This window comes from Camellia sinensis, chromosome 5, assembly GCF_055761805.1.
Source record: "Camellia sinensis isolate YWXY chromosome 5, ASM5576180v1, whole genome shotgun sequence".
Classification (NCBI taxonomy): domain Eukaryota; kingdom Viridiplantae; phylum Streptophyta; class Magnoliopsida; order Ericales; family Theaceae; genus Camellia; species Camellia sinensis.
Genome location: NC_138965.1, coordinates 117,274,448 through 117,294,830, shown reverse-complemented (window position 1 = coordinate 117,294,830; position 20,383 = coordinate 117,274,448). Strand labels below are relative to the sequence as shown.

General features: G+C 39.0%; 1 protein-coding gene across 12 annotated transcripts in view; it reads left to right on the top strand.

The window, feature by feature from the left end:
* Positions 1–410: 410 nt before the first annotated feature.
* The window catches only part of LOC114271213 (MADS-box protein SOC1), an 88,325-nt gene continuing 68,352 nt past the window's right edge, over positions 411–20,383 (top strand). For all 12 annotated transcript variants that reach the window (XR_014330054.1, XM_082869655.1, XM_082869650.1 and 9 more), the window contains exons 1-2: positions 411–842; positions 988–1,191. Coding sequence is in view for 11 of the 12 variants with exons in the window: in XM_082869655.1 (XP_082725781.1) it covers positions 1,010–1,191 (182 nt within the window). In the remaining variant the exon portion in view is untranslated. The remainder of the gene's footprint in view (positions 843–987; positions 1,192–20,383) is intronic.

Here is a 20,383-nt window from a genome sequence, read left to right as displayed (position 1 = left end):
GTTGCAGTGTATATAAAAAAATCAAATAATAAATTTAATTATGTATAGCATTTTTTTGTGTATAACATTTCTGTTTTACTTTTTCACAAAATATTAAATTACATACCAAAAACAAGTACATGATTGCAAATATTATTACAAGGGAAAATTATACCTCAATAGTATCAGGAATTTTTTTTAAGAAAATAAATATTATAAATACAAATAATTCAAATCAATTTATTTTTTATTTTTTATTTTTTATTAATGTGTAATAAATTTTCAAAATCTACCCTTAATGGTAAGTTTCCTTTATTACAACAACAACAAAACCTTGACCCAACTTTGGAAACATTTTTACCCCCTCCAATTGGACAGTAGCCAAAGTCTCTCTCCTTAATTTTTCCTTTTACATCTGATATTTCTCTTTTGGCTTTGTTCGTTGCGTTTGCCAAAACAAGCAATGGATGATATTCCTAGTGGGATTTTTTTTTTTTTTTAAGAAGTTGAGAAAAGTTAGTGAGAGAGAGAGAAAGAGAGAACAAGATAGAGAGAGATTATTGTGTATATGAAAAAGGAAAGTTGGGTGTGTCATGTGCTTGTGAAGTCTTTACCCTTCCACTGATTGTAAGCCAAAAAAAGACTGAAGAATCATTCTATCCCCACTTCACCTGCTGTCCAACACCCCTTATCTTCCCAAAATAAGCCTTCTGTATAGAACCTTTTTTTTGGTATTATTGGTAGTCCTGTTCTCATCAGTATCAGACCTAAAATCAGTTTTTTCCCATATTTAGCCCTATTGTCCTCACCTCAACCCACCCCTATTATCCCTAAATCCTTTTCTGGGTTTTTTTGCCTATTTTGTAAGATCTCTTTCTTTCGTTACATACACACACACGCATATATATATATACAGTATTGTTTTTCTTGATGTTCTTCACTGTTTATGTTGTGGGTGTTGAAGATTTTTGATGGGTTTTTTTTGTTTTCTTGATGATTTCTTGAAAGGTTTGTTTGTGTGTGTGGAGATATGGTGAGAGGGAAGACTCAGATGAGGAGGATAGAGAACGCTACAAGCAGGCAAGTCACCTTTTCCAAAAGGAGAAATGGGCTTCTGAAGAAGGCATTTGAGCTCTCGGTTCTCTGCGATGCTGAGGTTGCTCTCATAATCTTCTCTCCTAGGGGAAAGCTCTATGAATTTGCTAGTTCAAGGTATGATTTATATACATACATATATACATATATATATCTATGTGTTGAATTGTTTTTTTGATGGTATGTATTTCTGTTTGTGTGTAGATTTTTTGGTGATTCCTAGGTTGTGAGAACATTTTTAATTATTTATTTGTTTATTTTTGTAAAAAGATTGAAATTGTTTAGCTAAATGTTGTTGGTTTAGCGAACAATTTCATAGATGAACTCACACCTCTAGTTTGCATCAATATAATCTTTATTTTGCCCATAAAAAATTTTACAAAAAATGTTGTGGGTAATATCATGCATTTGAACTGAAGTTATACATCTGGTTCAAAAAAAAAAAAAACTGAATTTATGCATATTTAAGCCCAAGGGTTACATGATCTTTGACAATCTCTCTCTCTCTCTCTCTCTCTCTCTCTCTCTCTCTCTCTCTCTCTCTCTCTCTCGTGTTGAATCAGATCTACTTTTGTTTCTGAGAAGTATATCTTTGTTCACTAGGGAACTGACAATCTTACAACTATTTTTGGCATTTCTAAGACAACCTCATCAATATGTTTTGCCGTTCTTCTTTCTTTCTCTCTTTCTTGCCTTTTCTTTCTCATTCACTTTGATGTGAAAGAAAATTAGTGATATCTGTTAGAAACTACTTACTACCTTAATCAACAATAAGCTTTGATTGATTTTCATGAAATGGGTCCAATGTCTTTCATGGGTTTTGTGTTTTTTTTGTGCTCATTTCATAATGCGTTGCGATCTTTGTAAAGATGCGATATAGTCAAAATTATAATAACAATCACATTGAATCATTAGGCTCATGATTTTAAATATCGACTGTTATGTAACAGGGTTTTAAGATCATGATTTTAAATATCGACTGTTATGTAACAGGGTTTTGAACTTTCGATGTTATTCACTGATATATATTGTTCGATATTAATTGATATATGATCGTATCTTGATATCAATATTTTAAACGATGATTACAAATTTACGGCTCAATATGACTCAGTTATACTTTTGAACACATTGCGTCATAATTTGAAGTACATCACATCATAATTGAGGAATGTACACTAAAAAACTTTGCTTTACATTTGTTCAAGGGTATACTGTGGATTCATACATTGAGTTTAAAACTTTGGCTTTTATGTTTGTGGGGGTTCAAAATATTGTCCATGTGAGAAGAGACTTGAACTTCATACATAGGTTTGTGAGTGAAAAAAGTAGGCAAAAGAAAATTGTACTCCAATTTGAGTATACGGTGGAGCTAAGTGTGAATAAAGTGGGACACTGACATATGGGTCAGTTGGCAATGGTAACTGAGCCATTAATTACATTTTAATTGTACTAATCTTCTGTTCAGTTTTATGCTTTTCAAAGTCCATGCTCTTCAACTTCTCAATTTTCAGATTCTCTCTATTTTTAGGTGAAATAGAGATCTACATTTCATGATCAATAGTAGTAAAAAAAAAAATCACATAGTTAAATCTTTATTTTAAGTAAAAAAAGGGGAGGTTTTGAACTTACAATGATGTGATAGACGATGTTGATTTTAAATTTTGATAATCTATTGCGACATCATAAAATGAAATGAAATCTCTATTTAATCTATAAAATGGAGAAGGTCAAAATCCCATACCCATGGAAACATTTGGTGGAATTAGATATACAACCATTGCAGTCCCAAATCACAGTTCCTTGTGACATTTTCAGTGAGTTAAGACCCATGTCCTTTCACTTGAATAATTGTCTTTCCAAACAGTTCCCTAGAGAGAGAGAGAGGGAAGTCATGGAACTCTAGGTTAAAACTCCATCCTTTTTGGTGTAACTAGATTAACTATTTCTTCCCTTGGTTAACTGTTGTAGTCCAACTCAAAAATCATGAAGATTTGGTTAAATCCTTTGAGCTTGATTTCCTAATTCTTCTCTCCCCTTTTTGGAGAGATTGCTTATATTCGAAGGCTAAGGTTTTTCGGTTAGCATTTTGGTGGTGTGGGTTTGAGTAACGAAAACAATCTTTTAAAAAATAGAGTAAGACTTTGTATATATTGTACTCCGTTAATAAAAAAATTCCTTTGCTGATAAAAAAAAATTATTGTACTCCACAATTCTTGTACATTAAATTGTCTTTATTATGTCATTACTTGACCCCTCTTGTTCATGCATTGCATTCAAATTAAATCAACAAGCTTTTCCTTAAGTACTAGGGTTGTGTTTGGCATTCTCCATTATTGCTACATTCCTATAAAGGAGGGGTTATTTGGTGGTATTAGAGTATTGTTCCACACTATTCTTTGTTGAAAATATGTCCATTTGTCTCCCGAGAAGAAACATAAAAGTGCTAGGACACATTGTTTCAACCAATACCAATCAAATTGGGGCACCAAATGTACTTGCTCCAGGAGCACAATATAATTTTCCCACACTATGGAGAATGCCAAGACACAACCGATGAATAGAATTTACTAGAGCATCATACAAGCTTTCCTCTTATTTATTTATTTATTAATTGTAACGTTTCCCTTTTGTTTATTTGAATTGTACCTTGATTGTTTTCTGTGTCAAAATGCAACTTATGTGTTACATATTTTCAATTGAAACTATGTTTTAGGATGAGTTATGAGGAATACATATTCTCATGTTGTAGGCATACATAATTTTCATATATAGAATACCTAAACAAACTTTTAATTAATGGGTTCCAACATTAGGTTTTTGAATTGGAACTTTGAATATCTGAAGTTACAACATGTTTCCAACTTTTTTTTGATCAACACAAAAACTTTATTAATGAGGGAAAACTTTACAAGAAAGGAAGAGAGACATCAATAAAGACGGGAGGAGGAGGGGGGGGGGGGGGATAATGAAAAGGCCAACATAAGCCAGCACCAACCCAACAACTGTTGGTGAGGGACCAACAGATACACCGACAAAACTAACATACACCGACCAACAGATACAACATGTTTCCAACTTAATGTGGATCAAAATGATGCATGACCACATTTTTAAGACCTAAATATATGTTAGTTTTATGTTATAGGTATTTTTTTTTTAGCAAATCTATTTTAGAAGATTTCTCGCAATATTCTAAACAACAAACTATGAAATCCATTATGGATGAATGAGATAAGTGAACTGTGTTACATGGACTTGGCATTTTGGGGCGAAGTACCCGTGTCGACACGACACAGGTACTGGTGTGGATCTGTGTCGGGTTCGCGTGTTCTCTCTTGGACACGGCTCTTTACAGACAGCAAAAGAAATGAAAGAGGGAGAGAAAGAGAGAACCTGGTCACCTGTCGAAATGGCGAAGACATTGGTCGCTGCTTCGACTGCTTCGACATGCTCGATGCTCGATCTCCATCCTATGCTCTGTCTTCTCTCTCGTCTCTCGATCTCTTTCTCTGTCTTCTCTCTCGTCTCTCGATCTGTCGATCTCTCTTCCTCTCCTCGCGTCTCTCGATCTCGACCTCCCTTCTCTCTCTCTCGGTCGCCGACTTCTTTCTTCTCTTCTCTGTTCTTTCTTCTCTTCTTTGTTCTCTCGATCTCCCTCTATTAGTATATAATATTAGTAGATAATATAATATATAATATTATTCTTTTTTTTTGATTCAAATATAATATTATTCATATCATATAATATTATTCATCCATTATTCATATTACATTTATATTAACATATGGTATAAATTACATTAATATAATAATATATAATATTATTCATCCAAAAAAATTATATAATACAATATATCATAAATAATATAATTTTTATGTCTAAAATAAAAATAACTTATTTTATCATATATAATATAATTTATTTTATATCTAAAATAATTTTTATTTGTTATTTATATAATATAACTCATCTTCATATAATAAATATATTTTTTTTAAAACAAACTATTTAACGTATCCCCGTATCCGTATCCAAATTTGGATACATATCCATGTATCCTTCATTTTTAATTTTGAAGTGTCCGACCCTTAGATATGCACCCGCACCCGACACCCGTACCCGCGTCCGTGTAACTTAGTAAGTGAAGGTAGTAAAACATTATAACAAATCTAGTGCACAAGGTATCGTTATATTCGCAAGTGGTGTTTGGAACATCAATGGTAGTTGGCCACCATAACTCTCCTAAGGGTCTAGTCCTAAGGGAGAGGTCGTGAGTTCAACTCTCCCAAGGATGAATTAAGAGACAAGCACTTAGTGCTTTGCAAGGATGGAGAGGCTAATTTTCATAGGTGTTAATTTAACAACGAATAGTTGACTTTTGCCGATCAAAACAAAAATGTTGGTAGTTAGAGAAATGCTATATGTCGCCAATTTTGTATGAACCATTTTGCACTGTTGCCTACATGGATTCTTATGATTAGTTCCCCTTGTTTGAATATAATATTAAGTAATTAATGCAAACACATGATATCTTTTCATGTAGGACGATGATCTAAAATGGTGAAAAATAGGTGATATATTGCAGTCTTGCGGTAGTTATTATTGGAACTAACTAAATTCAACTTTGCATTGTCTAAACTACTTAGGACCAGTTAGATGAATCTTGTTTCGCCAAGATTTCATAAGCTAACACTTCTTTCTTTATTATCCAACCCATTTAATTTCAGTGTTTCTCGTCTCTTATTATTACCCTCTATTAGGTCCCTACTTGTTGCCAATTCCGCAAACAAACTCAGTTTTATAGAGTTGTAATTTTTCCTTGGTTTTGGTCTTTCAGCTCGAGTGGGAACATTTGTGCTCGAGCGGAGGATGCACTTTCTCAATAGTATGGCTTGTCTGCACAAATACTGGGAGGTGTGTTTTCGCGCTCAAGCGTGAGTTCGAGCGCTCCAGTGGAGACCTGTTTTATTCGCACGCGTTTTAGTGACTCCGCTCGAGTGGCAAGTTCTGCGCTCGAGCGGGGTACACAGCCCTTGTTTTCTATTTATATGTGTTTAAGTCATTTTTTAGGGTTAATGCTTTTAGATCTGCTTTGAGGGCTCTAGGATTTTCTTTTGAGACTAGTTTGCTAGTTTTCCTTTGATGCTTGCTTTTGTATTAAACTCACATGGTTGGATAATACACATCAAAGGGTTGTTTGAGTGATCATCTTCAATAGTGTGCTTCTTCAGTGCAATCTGGAGATTCAAGCGTGAAGCATTCGAAGGAGTTCAAAGCTATACACCGTCGTTGGGTTGATGTGGATGTTATGGAATCAACATCAATCAAATCAATCTCGAGACGAAGGTTGTGGTGGAAGATATACAAAGCGTTGAAGACAAATTGACAGAATTTGGGTAATTTGTTTGAGTATTTTGTATTCTTTGTTTCCTTCATAGTGGATTGTTTTGTGGCATTTCGCCCGTGGTTTTTTAATCACAATTGGAGGTGCTCCAATAGTGATTTTTTTTAACGTAAAAATCGTTTGTGTCTATTTATTGTTTCTGAAACAACAATCTAAATCTTTTTCGTACGTGCCTGATGATTTAGATTGTTAGTTTTAATTGTTTGGGAATTGGTAAAATTAATTCTTAATCTAATCACGAATCACTTAGATTTTTCACCTTCAATGTGGACTATGTAGCTCATGCTATTTGGTTCACATCTTCGTTGTACATGATCATACTATCTTAATTAGTTTCTTCTCATTTTATCTTCAATAGTTGATATCTCTACCATCTCACTAATTTTTTTATATCCAATCTTATCTTGCCTAGTTTTTCACATTTCCACCTTAGTATCTTCGTCTTGGCTACACTCATTTTGTAAACATACTATTATTTTTATTGCACAACATACTGTACTATAAAACATGTCAAGGCATCATAACTTTGTTTTGTTAATGATATTTTCTAATGAATAAGCAAAGAGTGAGCTTAATGAGGATTTTTTTTAATTGTCAATGAGGAGTATAAAGGTTTTTACATGAGTATACTCTAGGTGGGAAATGCAGATTACTATGAATAAGGAAATAAATATGGTGAATATTCTTTCTTTCACTTTGATAGTGTAAATGGTCATTTATTTGTAATGCATCTTTCTTTAATTGTCTTTCCCATACCATTTGCATTTCACTATTGTATTAACATTATAATTTCCTTTGTCTACTTACATTGAGAAGATGACTTGGTTAATTATTTGTTTTGTGTAAATAAGTTAGTTCTCAATATTTCTAGTGCATGCAAATGTGTCCATTCATTGTAGATTGTCATAATACTGATCAATGTGGTGGTTCTATAGGTTGCAAACAACAATAATTAGGTTCTTCTCATTTTTGCATCACAGTAATCTTTGTTGTCCATGGTTATTGGCTCTTAATGCAACATGTTGGATTTATTATTGATTGTGATCTTACTTTATCTGGTACTAAAACATTTTCTTGACCACTCCCAAGTTCCATATGCACCTAAATAGATGGATTGTAATACATGAAATGTCATAATTGGAGAACATAGTGATAAAAATTTATTCAAATTTTTGGACAAGTATATTGCAAATGATCGGGAATCTTCTGCAGTGAATTCAAAATTATCTTGGGCATATTTTGAAAAGATTGTGAATTAAGGAGGGTATTAGAAAAAGGTCATCTACAATTTTCTACAATATAATTAATTTAGGTGAATGCATGTAAGTATTTAATATAGATGCATAGGAATATGAAATGCTCATCTAGGAGTGTGAGATACAATTAGTTGAATATTTTACATAGTCCTATCTAATGACATTCTATGATGATTATTGCAAGTGAAAGAAAGAGGCTTAGGAGTCATGCTAAGAAAAAGGCACAATTCAAAATAAAAAAAAAATAAAAAGTTTCTCCCACACCTCTAGCCATGAGATTTAGTCTATTTATACAAAGCTTGCTTTACAAATAAGGATTAGGAGTCATGCTAAGGATCTACATTATTACGTATATTGGGGATATACATTAGCAAGTGTAACAAGATGTTGTTAGTGATAAATACGAGTTGACATATGCTTCAATAAGCCCCCTTAAGCTAAAGGAAACTAGAGCGTTAACTTAAGCTTGCTATGGAGAAAAATGAAGCGTGTGGATGTGAGACCCCTTGTCATGATATCAATAATTTTATCATTAGATGACATGTAGTTGACTATTAAATCCTTATGCACGATCTTATCGTAGACAAAAAGAAAGTCAATTTTGGCACGTTTAGTGCATGCATGAAATATTGGATTTGCTAAGAGGTTAGAGGCCCCAACATTGTCACACTACATAGGGGGTGTTTGTTTCAGCTTTTCAGAGCCAACTTATGGCTTTTAGGACTGTTTGGTTAAATTTATTTCAAACAATTTTTCAAAAAGCTGATTCTGAGAAGCTGCTCACCCCTTACTTCTGATTATCAGCTTCTGCTGTGGACATGTTAATTTATGGTTATACTCTTAATTTTTTTTTATTTTTTATTTTTTTGAAAATAGAAAAAGACTCAAATGGATTATAGATTATTATTATTATTTTTTATGAGAAATGTAGACAAACAAAAAATAAAAATTAATTGAAAAAGCTATTTCGCAGCTTATTTAACAAACACTACTCAGCAACTTAAATCTATAATCTAACAGTTACACCAAACAGATTAACAACTTCTGATTAAAGTCATAATCTATAATCTGTTAAGCTATAATCTATAACTGTTTTAACAGCTACACCAAACGGGGCCATAATATGAGCTTTAGGAAGAAAGATGCTAAGCTCAAATAAAAAAAGATTGAATCCAAGACAACTCGGTTGCAATGTCGGCAAAAGCTTTATACTCTGACTCAGTAGACAAGCGAGGAACAGTTCGTTGCTTAAGAGAAGACAAGGATATGAGATACATTGTCTTTCTTACACAAGCATCCAATCTCTAGTTATGAAAAAAAGGAGAGAGAGAATACCACTATCTTTTTGTGCCAACCTAATTAGGATGAGGGGGGTAACACTTTGATGCTTATAGCACGTCGTAGGCTTTTGTCTTTATTGATGTAAGATGTAAGGATTTTCCTTAATTCTTATTCGATAAAGTTCTTTTTTCGTCGATCAAAAGAAAAGAGCACTGACCAGCTTCCCATTATTGTAAAAATCTTTCATGAACTGCATTAGGTCACCCTTAATTATGTTCCCATACTTCTTAAGGAAAAAAAAGTTGAGTCCATCTGGTCCCAAAGATTCATTCCCATCACAATTCTTAATTGCTTCGCATATTTTTGCTTCAAAGAATTCCATCTCCAATGACATTGAGTCATGTGGGCTAAGCACCACTTTCAATGAACCTTGGATTTTTGGCCTATCCTTCCAAGATTTGTTGAAACCAAATTTCTCTATATATATATATATATTTTTTTTTTTTTGGGGGGGGGGGGAAAGGGGGTTTGTCTCCCTTATGCCATGAGTCGAGATCACTATGATGCAATTTCTTTCCTTTCCTTCCCTATATTGATGTTATTTTTATATCATTAATAAAGGGCCTTTTCTTTTGCTGATCGAAAAAAGGTTCCTAGAATCCTGCAAATTTTGTACTACACTAGTCGAATGGACACATGGAGAGCTAGTTAGAAGTACTCTTTGAAAGAAGAAGCGGTGTTTTCATTTGAATTAAATATGATTTCAGACAACTCTACTTGGAGCACTATTACTCGTACATGGACTATTATGATTTCATTTGTTTTAGATTTCATAAATAAATAGCACCATTACTTCTCATTTTTGAAAATGTAAGAGAAAGTAGAGAGATCATGTCATGTTCATCATCAAATGGGTTGAATGAGGAAGATCAATGAGGGAATAAACTCTTACAAGAAATGAGGCAATTAGTAAGGATTGACCATTCATCATGACAAGTACATTTCCTAGAGTGAGGTCGATTGGGACTGTTCATTGTCCAACTCACTTACGACAACCAATCTATAATTGTTCATGAGATGGGATGCAATGACAAATCAGTCCCAAAAAATTATAATTGTGGAATGCGGACTTTACACATCAAAATTTAAAAAGTGAAGGACTTTTTTCATTAAAAATTATTGAAGTATCCTTCTTCAATGATAAAACTAACATAGATTTAAAAGACTTGATGTTTATAAGATGTTAGACTATATATAACAGGACTAGCTTAACTGCAACTTCTTGTTTTCTCTAAAAAAGCACATAATAATACCATAATGTAATTGGTCCAAATTATAACCATAGATCACTAATACAACCTATTCCTACAAATCTTAAGATTTCTCAAATAAAAAGTTTAAAGAGAAAATTTCATTTTTATCCCTATGCTTTGCCTTGATTTTCAATTACACCCCCAGATTTCTAATAATTTCAATTTACCTCCAAAGTTTTTGAAATCGTATCAATTTTGCCCCTACCGTCACATTTGAAACTGAAAAAATTAAAAAAATTACATTTGGGCCCCAAATTTCAAAAGAAAGATGCAAATCCACCGCTCTTACCCAAACTCACCCTATCTCTCTCTCTCTCTCTCTCTCTATAACTCTTTGAAAATGTGAAGCTGAACCAGTAAAGATGCAAACCCACCCACGAAGTTGAACCAGTAGAGAGAGAAAGAGAGATGAACTCACATCACACACACTCTCTCTCTCTAGAACTCTCTGAAAATGTGACGACCTTCAACGCCATTAACGTAGCTTCGATTCCTCTTCCTTCGCTCCTTTTCATCATCATCATCATCATCTTCAATACAACGTCATCGTCTTCTTCATCCTCACCTCTCTCTCCAGAACCTCATTTCTCTCTTCTCCACAACCACCCCACCATTACCACCACCACCCACTTCGCCACCTACTTTCTCTTTCTACCCTTCTTTCTCTCCTTTCTAGACCTTTATCATCCACCTCTGACACCGATCCAAAAAACTCAGAAATATAGATCGCTCAATCTCTCTCCCCCGAGTTTTTGTTTCGTTCTTAGAGTGTGTCTGCTATGGAAGTCTCCAAAGCTATCTCCCCTGCTCAGATATCCAAGACCTTCAGTGGCAGACTTAGAGTGTCTGTGTCCATGTCTGACACTCAGGTCTCGTTTGGGAATAGTTTATTTTAGTAACTTTTTGATTATTTGGTTAAAATATGAGATTAAAAAAATTAGTATGTTTGGTATCACTTTTTGATTTTTTACGAAAAAATATGTAAAAAGTAGGGAGAAAAGAGAATATTTGATTTTTTTGTATAGTTTGTTGGATTTTTGATTTTTTTAATGACTTTAATTTTTAAGCTAAAATGTGAATAGATACCTCCTAACATGTATCGAACACGCATTCAAATGTGTCATTATTTTTTAAACTTTTTTTTTTAACTCAAACACGTTTTTGAGACTTTAAACACTTGGAGATACACGTCTATTGCTAAGACAAACATAATACACATTTTAAGTTTAAACAAAATAATTTAAAGGATATAATGATAATAAATAAAAAAAATAAAGATTTATACTTATTAATCCCTATTCCTTTAAACTTTTGGAATTATTATTGTGGAGAAGTGGTTTAGAAATACTCTTTGGATCCAATAGGACACTCGAGATCCTTAGCTAATCACTTAAAAAGGAATGAACACTCCAGTCGAGGGTGTCGGAATTAGCACTCCATCGAAAAAGTCAGTGTATACTCTCTTGGTTGCTTGTATCTTAAGTTAAACTTACTTGTTCTCACATGCCCTCTCTTAGCTGATGCTCTTCTTATTTATAGTCGTCCTTGATGTTGATGGTTGGGCCCACATTTCGTCCGATGAATAATCCCTCATTCGGCTAACTGTTCGTACTCGGCCAGGTCTACAGCTGATTCTTCGGCCGATCTGGTTATTCGGCCTCCGTCTCTCCGGGATAGAATCGTATAGTACATAACTTGGTTTCTTTCCTCAAGTTACTTGGCCTCCGTACATAATAGTCTTATTCGGCCCCCACAATTGCCCCCCAAACATCCTATTAACGTCAGTTAGTCGGCATGTTTGGTCCTTAGACTTAGAGAGTTAGAAAATATGGCGGTCTCCCTTATTCCAATGCAAGCGTCAGGACGTCTATTATTTTTAGGCATCATTACAATCTCCCGCCCCTTCGTACACTTCCTTCATTTAATTACGATTTAAAACCATGTTGTATTTTCGTCTGTATGTTCTTTCTTGAATGCTCAAGGTTTCTCATTGCCTGTCAGTTCACCTCCCTCGCTTCTCGCCCTCTGTAAATTCTTTCCGTTCTTCATTGTCCTCCTCATTTTTTGTAAGTTTCTCTTTTTTCCATTTTGACTCCCTTTTCCTTGTTTGTTTGTTGTGTAGAGTGTCCGTTTTTCCTACTGTGATGGCGAAACATTTGAGAGCCCTTTTTTTTGCGGAGTGAGTCTCTGGTTTCCGTTGCCATTTGTTTGTCCCTAGCGACGTTCATCCGTCACTTTTGGCAGAGAACGTGATTGACACAGAGAGGACAAATGAGAGTACAATCATTTTTCCTCTCTTGTCAATCGCGGAGGGCGGGGTTCGTTTCCCCTTTCATACACTTTTGAGGGTTCACCATTGGGGTTTAATCCTTTCTCAGCCGAATGTAAATTTTTACCGAATAATAATGGGAATTGTATAACTAAACCGGCGCCTTAGGCTTAACCTTGGAGTCCCTGCCATTTGGCATTATTATGCCTTGGCCAAGTCCTTTGGCCGGTAGGGGCGCTACTTTCTCAAGGCCAAGGACACCGATCATCATTTGGTCACTATACTTGCCAGCTCTGGCAATCGTGTTGACGATGTCATGGTTGTTGTCCGTGGCAACTGGAAATTCGGCGAGGACGAAGATCGTCAAGATCTAGTGCCCAGGCGAAGAGGCGAACCAGGTGGCCGTTTAACCCCCCATGAATTTTTATTAAATATTTCTGGTTCAAATTCCATGTATTTACCGTTTTAATTGTGCAGGAAACAATTTGAAGAAAGTTCTAGTTTCGGCCGATGACGCCATACTGGCGCAAATCAGAACGGTACTCCAGTTCTTTGGCCGTCCAAATCTCCAGAAACAAGGGAGGGCGGCCCACATTCTTCTGACCTACACTACTTTCTTGGCCGTAGAAAATATTCCGATTCCGAGGGTCGAATAGCACCTTACGGTGCTTATTTTTTCAATCTTCAAGAACCTTAGGCAGATTGGTTTTGAGGCTTTAGACTCAGAGCCAGCGGACAAACAAGCAGCCGAAGGAGTCGCTGAGCAGCCGAATCAACCATCTTTGGACAGATCGAACGGACTAGAGGAGGAGGTTGACACGGCACTAAATTTGGCTTTTGAAGAAGCCAGCCTCAATCCTCCATCCACTTCCGGCAGAGTGGATGTGTCTTTCGAAGATATTTTTACCGACTTTGGGGACCTACCCGACTCGTATCCTGACAACATGGCTGGTGAGTCGCTTACTCAATTAGCCAGATGAAAAAACGCCGAGAGGATGGTTGCCCGTGGGAGAGCTGAAGCTGAGCGAAATGAACCTCCTCCCCCTCCACGCGACGCTAGGGAAGAAACTCCTCCACCTGCTCCTGTTAAGGAGGTGGTTCAGACTGAAGTGGCCGAAATGGAACCTGTTGTCGATCAACAGGAGGGTCTAGTGACGGAGCACAGTGGGGAAAAACGTCTGGTTGAGCACGAAGCCGATTATTTGGAAGACCCAGTGGATAAACGGCCACGCATGGAAGAATCGGACTTGGTTGTGCCATTTATAATACAACCAAGGATAAAAAACAAGCCGGTTGCCTTTGATGCATCGACTTTAAGAGACCTAGCTGTGGCCTTGAGCTTGGCCTCCTCTATTTCTTTGCCGATTGACAGAGCAACTTTTAGGGCAGAGGCAGATCTGCTGGCCATCGCATTAGCCGCTCAATCGATGATATTGGTACACGATCCTTTATAATGTTGCAAGGTTAACCAAAAGAAAAGTTTCTATATTGGCTTATTGATCTCTTGTTTTGTAGGCGGCGGGAAAGATAGTTGAAATTGGCCGTCGCCAATATGACGCTGTCGAACAGATTGGCTTTCTTCCAGCCGAGTTGGAAAACAAGATGGTGAAGGTAGCAGAGGCCTTTCTCCGAGCCGAGTCTGAGGCCATGAAAGCGACGACAAAGAGAGCTAGAGCTGATGCCGAAGCAGATAAGGCCAAGACTGTTGACGAACTGAGAGTGGCCGTCGAGGAAAGGGCGAAGGCCAACGAAGAAGCGCTCAAATTGGCCAACGAGACAATTGCCAAGCTGGGGGCCAACTTGGAAGAGTCGAAGAGGGCGATGGCAAACGCCGAGTCCAAGATTTCCAAGTCATTCCAGGCTGGCAAGGATGCGGCCTTGGTGGACTACGTAAAAGAAGTGTCGAAGTTCCAAAACAAGGGGTTCAAACACGGCTAGCTCAAAGCCTTGGCTGCCACTAACGTGGTATTGAAGTAGCCGATTCCGTACGAGCAGGTAGACATTGAGCCACTGGAGTCTGACCCCAAAGACTGACCTAGAGTCAAGTATTTTTCATTTTATTTTTGGTATTGTGTGTATGTAGGTTTTGTTAGAGTTATTAGGTTTTTGATTGTTCATTTTTGTGAGAAGCTGACGTAGGGTAGTTTTCATTTGTAAAATGACTTCTGTTTATGCTCAGTTTATGAATGAAAATTACTTTTGCCTGATGCATGTGCTTGTTAACGGCTAAGTAAGATGTAAAATCATGAAATGAATGGAACAAACTATTGAATTAATCCAGCGCAAAAAATAACTGTATAGCACTGCAACTTACTGAATTAATCCAAGGCACAAATAATTGTATAGCATTGCAACTTAGCTAAATATATTAGTGAATATGCCCTTGCCCCAGCAAGTTGAACAAGACCGCCTAAAAACGGCAGTTCAGGGGTTTGCTGGGGCACAATGGCAATTTGGCTAGGAGCTCTGGTATTTAGGCCGAATAGATTGATGGGTCTGCCCTTGCGCCCCAGCAAGTTGAACAAGACCGCCTAAAAATGGCAGTTCAGGAGTTTGCTGGGGCACAATGGCAATTCGGCTAGGAACTCTGATATTTAGGCCGAATAGATTGATGGATCTACCCTTGCTCCAGCAAGTTGAACATGACCTCCTAAAAACGGCAGTTTAGGAGTTTGTTGGGGCATAATGGCAATTCGGCTAGGAGCTCTGATATTTAGGCCGAATAGATGGATAGATCTGCTATTGCCCAGCAAGTTGAACAAGATGCCTAAAAACGGCAATTTAGGGGTTTGCTGGGGCACAATGACAATTCGGCTAGGAGCTTTGATATTTAGGTCAAATAGATTGATGAATCTGCCCTTGCCCCAGCAAGTTGAACAAGACCGCCTAAAAATGGCAATTCAGGAGTTTGCTGGGGTACAATGGATATTCGGCTAGGAGCTCTGATATTTAGGCCGAATAGATTGATGAATCAGCCCTTGCCCCAGCAAGTTGAACAAGGCTGCCTAAAAACGGTAGTTCAGGAGTTTGCTGGGGCACAATGGATATTTGGCTAGGAGCTCTGATATTTAGGCCGAATAGATTGATGAATCTACCCTTGCCCCAGCAAGTTGATGAACACGACCGCCGAATTAATGAACTAGACCGCTGATCCACGTCAGTTTGTGGCGCAAGGCATTGAAGGGAACGTTGCACCCGCGATTAATAAGATGGGCGGGGGCTGCGTTCGTTTAGGGTCCATATTGGTGTCCAAATTTGGCAGATCACAAGAGGGAGAAGAGTAGTGAGTTTGAACTAGATGTCTAGAAGGTTATTTTTCAACAGCAGAGGAGAAAGGAGAACACTCGCAGAGTTGGACGCAGAGATGAATCGAGGTGGAGAGTCTATGCGCACGGGGAGTAGGATGTCGAGGGAACGTGAAAAATGCCAGTCCCCGTGTTGTCGAAGTAGGTCACCCAGAAGGGAAAAACAGCAACGAGGCAGCTCCCCTGTACCACGCTCGAGAGAAGAAAGCAGTGCGGGACCGCGCCCATTAAGTTTTGCAGTTTTTGTGGGGAACAAACCGATAACGGAAGCGGATTCAGTTGTGCATGACCCGAACGTGGCAGTCGAGTTTGCTCGACAAATTTTTCCACCAGAAGTCCAGCAGTCGATGGTCAGTTGACCCGACTTCGAAGTGTTCCAGGAGGGCATCCATGGAGCGGTGAAAGGGCTATATACCGCCTATGAAATCAGCATGCGTCTTCGTGTCGCGCGGTGGGAGATAGAGCAGAAGGATGAACGCATTTGAAGCTTAGAAGCTCGCGCGAAAAAGGCTGAGCGCGAACTAAGAAAGGTCAAAATTGCCGAGACACAATCGGTCGGCCAAGCTAACCCGATTGTGGAGGAAAGGGTGACCCAACGGCTTATAAGTCATGGGATTGCCGATTGAGAGACGGCAAGCATGTTTGCAATAGAGGTCGTAAGGACCAAGGCTTATGAAAAAGGCTTACATGAGGGCCGAAAAGTTAGGATACAGGAGACTAAGGAAAACCTTGCCAAGGAGGTCTGCTGATGCAAGAATCGTGGATTTAAGCATGGGTGGGTCAAGGCTCTCCAGGCCGCAGAGGCTCTCCGGACAGCAGGCGTTGATTCGGCGTCGCCACTATACCGGAGTCATCATTTTCCCTTTTCGATTTTCGAAGTCGAGAAGAGCGATGACGAGGGGGATGCCGAATAAAACTGAACATATTGTATCACTCTAATGTAGATTGGGAGCGAATTATGTATTATTGATTAATTTAATGAAACATATTAATTTAAATGTTTGCATGTTGTTTCAATTTGTGTTTATAAATTCAGTTATGATCATCTTCTATTTTTTTTGCCAACTACGTTTATGCTTGTCAATCATAATATATGAAAAGTGTGCCGAATTCGGAGGCTTTTATCTTGGCCAATCGTGAAATCCACGAAAGGCGCTCTGAATCCGGAGGATTACTCGGCCCAAAAGTGGCATTCATTGATGGGGCTCCAAATTCAGAGGCTTTTAACTTGGCCAATCGTGAAATCCACAAAGGGAGCTCCGAATTCGGAGGCTTACTCGGCCCAATCGTGTCTTACACAGATGGGGCTCCGAATTTGGAGGTTTTTAACTTAGCGTGAAATCCACGAAGGGCGCTCCGAATCCGAAAACTTACTTGGCCTAATCGTGCCTTGCACGGATGGGGCTCCAAATTTGGAGGCTTTTAACTTGGCCATTCGTGAAATCCACGAAGGGCGCTTCGAATTTGGAGGCTTACGCGGCCCAATCGTGTCTTGCACGGATGGGACTCCGAATTCGGAGGCTTTTAACTGGGCCAATCGTGAAATCCACGAAGGGCGCTCCAAACCCGGAGGCTTACTCGGCCCAATCATGTCTTGCACGGATGGGGCTCCGAATTCGGAGGCTTTTAACTTGGCCAATCGTGAAATCCACGAAGGGCGCTCCGAATCCGGAGGTTTACTTGGCCCAATCGTGTCTTACACAGATGGGGCTCCGAATTCAGAGGCTTTTAACTTGGCCAATCGTGAAATCCACGAAGGGCACTCTGAATCCGGAGACTTACTCGGCCCAATCGTGCCTTGCACGGATGGGGCTCCGAATTCGGAGGCTTTTAACTTGGCCAATCGTGAAATCCACGAAGGGCGCTCCGAATCCGAAGGCTTACTCAGCCCAATCGTGTCTTGCACGAATGGGGCTTTGAATTCGGAGGCTTTTAACTTGGCCAATCGTGAAATCCACGAAGGGCGCTCTGAATCCGGAGGCTTTTATCTTCGAACTAAAATTTCATATAGTGAGATAAGAAGTCTTACATTATAAAAGTGAAAGTTGTACACGGCGAACACTCAAAACAAGTTATCATGCCCCACATGTCGGGTTAATGATAAAATTTACGCAAATGCGTGGAATTCTAAGGACGTGGCATACTTCTCCCAGGCATGTCTTTGAGCCGATATGCCCTTGTTCCCGCGATTAAACCGATCTGATAGGGGTCGTCCCACTTAGGACCCAGTTTTCCATCAGTTGGATTCTTGGTAGCTAGAAGTACTTTCTTGAGGACCAGTTCCCCTGGTGTATAGCAGCATAGCTGAACACGTTGATTATACGACTTAGCAAGCTATTGCTGGTACCGTGCCATGGACGCAAGGGCACGATCTCGTCATTCTTCAATCAGAGTCAAATCCAAGACCAACATCATGTCATTTTAGCCCATATCAAAAACTTTCAATTTCAAGGTTGGGAGGCCGATTTCTAGGGGGATGATTGCCTGGGTTCCGAAGCATAAAGCAAGCGGCGTTTCCCTAGTGGATCGCCTCGGTGTAGTGCGATGAGCCCACAACACACTAGGCAATTCTTCGACCCATCTGCCTTTGGCTTTCTCCAGCCTCTTCTTGATGCCGTCCAAGATGGCTTTATTAGAGGCTTCGGCTTGACCATTGCTCTGTGGATAAGCCGACGTGGAGAAATAGGGCCGAATACCATATGTGCTGCACAATTCTCGGTAGATGCCACAATCAAATTGGGTGCCGTTATTTGAAATGAGTGCTCTTGGGATGCCGAATTGTGTTATGATATCTTTCCATACAAAATGCCTAACATCAGTATCTCGGATATGTGTTAATGCCTTCACTTCGACCCATTTTGTGAAATAATTTGTTGCGACAATCAAGAATCGCTTGTTTCCTGGGGCCCGTGGCAATGGCCCTATGATATCAAGCCCTCGTTGAGCGAATGGCCAAGGACTGGTGATTGAGCTCAACTCTTCGGCAGGCAAATGGGTTAAAGGGGAACTTCTGGGACTGTTCATATTTCTTGACGTAACACTCGGTGTCAGCTCTCATAGTCGGCCAGTAGTACCCCTGTGTTACAGCTCGATGAGCCAAAGAACGCCCACCATAATGGGCACCACAAATACCTTCGTGTATTTCGGTTAAGAGTTCTTCAACTTTATTCGGATGAACGTATTCTAGGTATGGGCTAGAAAGGGATTTTTTGTAGAGCTTTCCTTGCGGATTTAAGTAATATCTCAGGACTTTGTTTTGTAGTTTGTGCGCTTCTTTCTTGTCTGTCGGGAGCTGTTCGGAAGATAGAAATGCAGTGATGGGGTCCATCTAACTTGGCTCTGATTCTACGATATTGATTTTAATTGACTCTGAGGGGGAAATGCTCGGCTCAGGGATAAATCCTACTTCAATTGTCCGCTTAATTTCTGAGTTGATGGCGGAGGCTAAGCAAGCCAGGGCGTCTGCATGTATATTCTGATCCCGGGTTATTTGATTTAATTCATGGTGGTCGAATTTCACCAGCAAAGAATTCGCCGTTTTCATGTAACCTGCCATACGGTCATTTTTGGCTGCGTATTTCCCCATTCAATTGGTTGATGACTAGCTTAGAGTCGCAGAAGCCAAGCAAACGCCGAGCACCAAGGAGATGTGTGTTCCGTAAGTCGATTAACAATGCTTCATATTCGGCTTCATTGTTCTATGCTTCGAAGCCCAGTTTGACAGCATGTTCAATTATTGCCCTGTCGGGAGCCATGATCACTACGCCCGCCCCACTGCCACGTTGGTTGGATGATTCGTCACAATACAACTACTAAATGTTCCCAACGTAAATTCTCCAGTTTGGCTTAGATTGAATTTGATCAGACTTAAAGTCGGCGAGACATCGAGTGAATTTGGCCACAAAGTCAGCGAGCACTTGCCCATTGATTGAGGTTCTGGGCACAAATTGAATATCATACTGGCCGAGTTCGAGAGCCCATTTTGAAATGCGCCCTGATGCTTCTGCACTACGGAGTACTGAGTGGAGGGGGTAGTCCGTTAGTACCCCAATGGTATGCCCCTGAAAGTAATGCATCAGTTTTCTTGCTGCCATGACGAGAGCAAGGACGAGTTTTTCCAACGGAAGGTAACGTGTTTCGGCGTCAACCATTGCTTTGCTCACATAATAAACTGGCCGTTGCTCTCCTAGTTCTTCCTTTAACAGTACGGCCCGGTCGGAGACTGCCAGATATAAAATGAGCGGATCACCTGCCGAAGATGTTGTAAAGAGTGGAGCTGATCGGAGATAAGTCTTCAAACCTTCCAAGGCGGCTTCGCACTCGAGGGTCCATTCAAAAGCTTTTCCCTGCCGAAGAGTATGATAGAATTGTCGGTAGCGATCTGTGGAACGATTGATGAATCTGTTGAGTGCGGCGGCCATTCCCATCAGCTTCTGAACCTCTTTGACCAACCGAGGAGAGCCGAGTTCTAGAATTG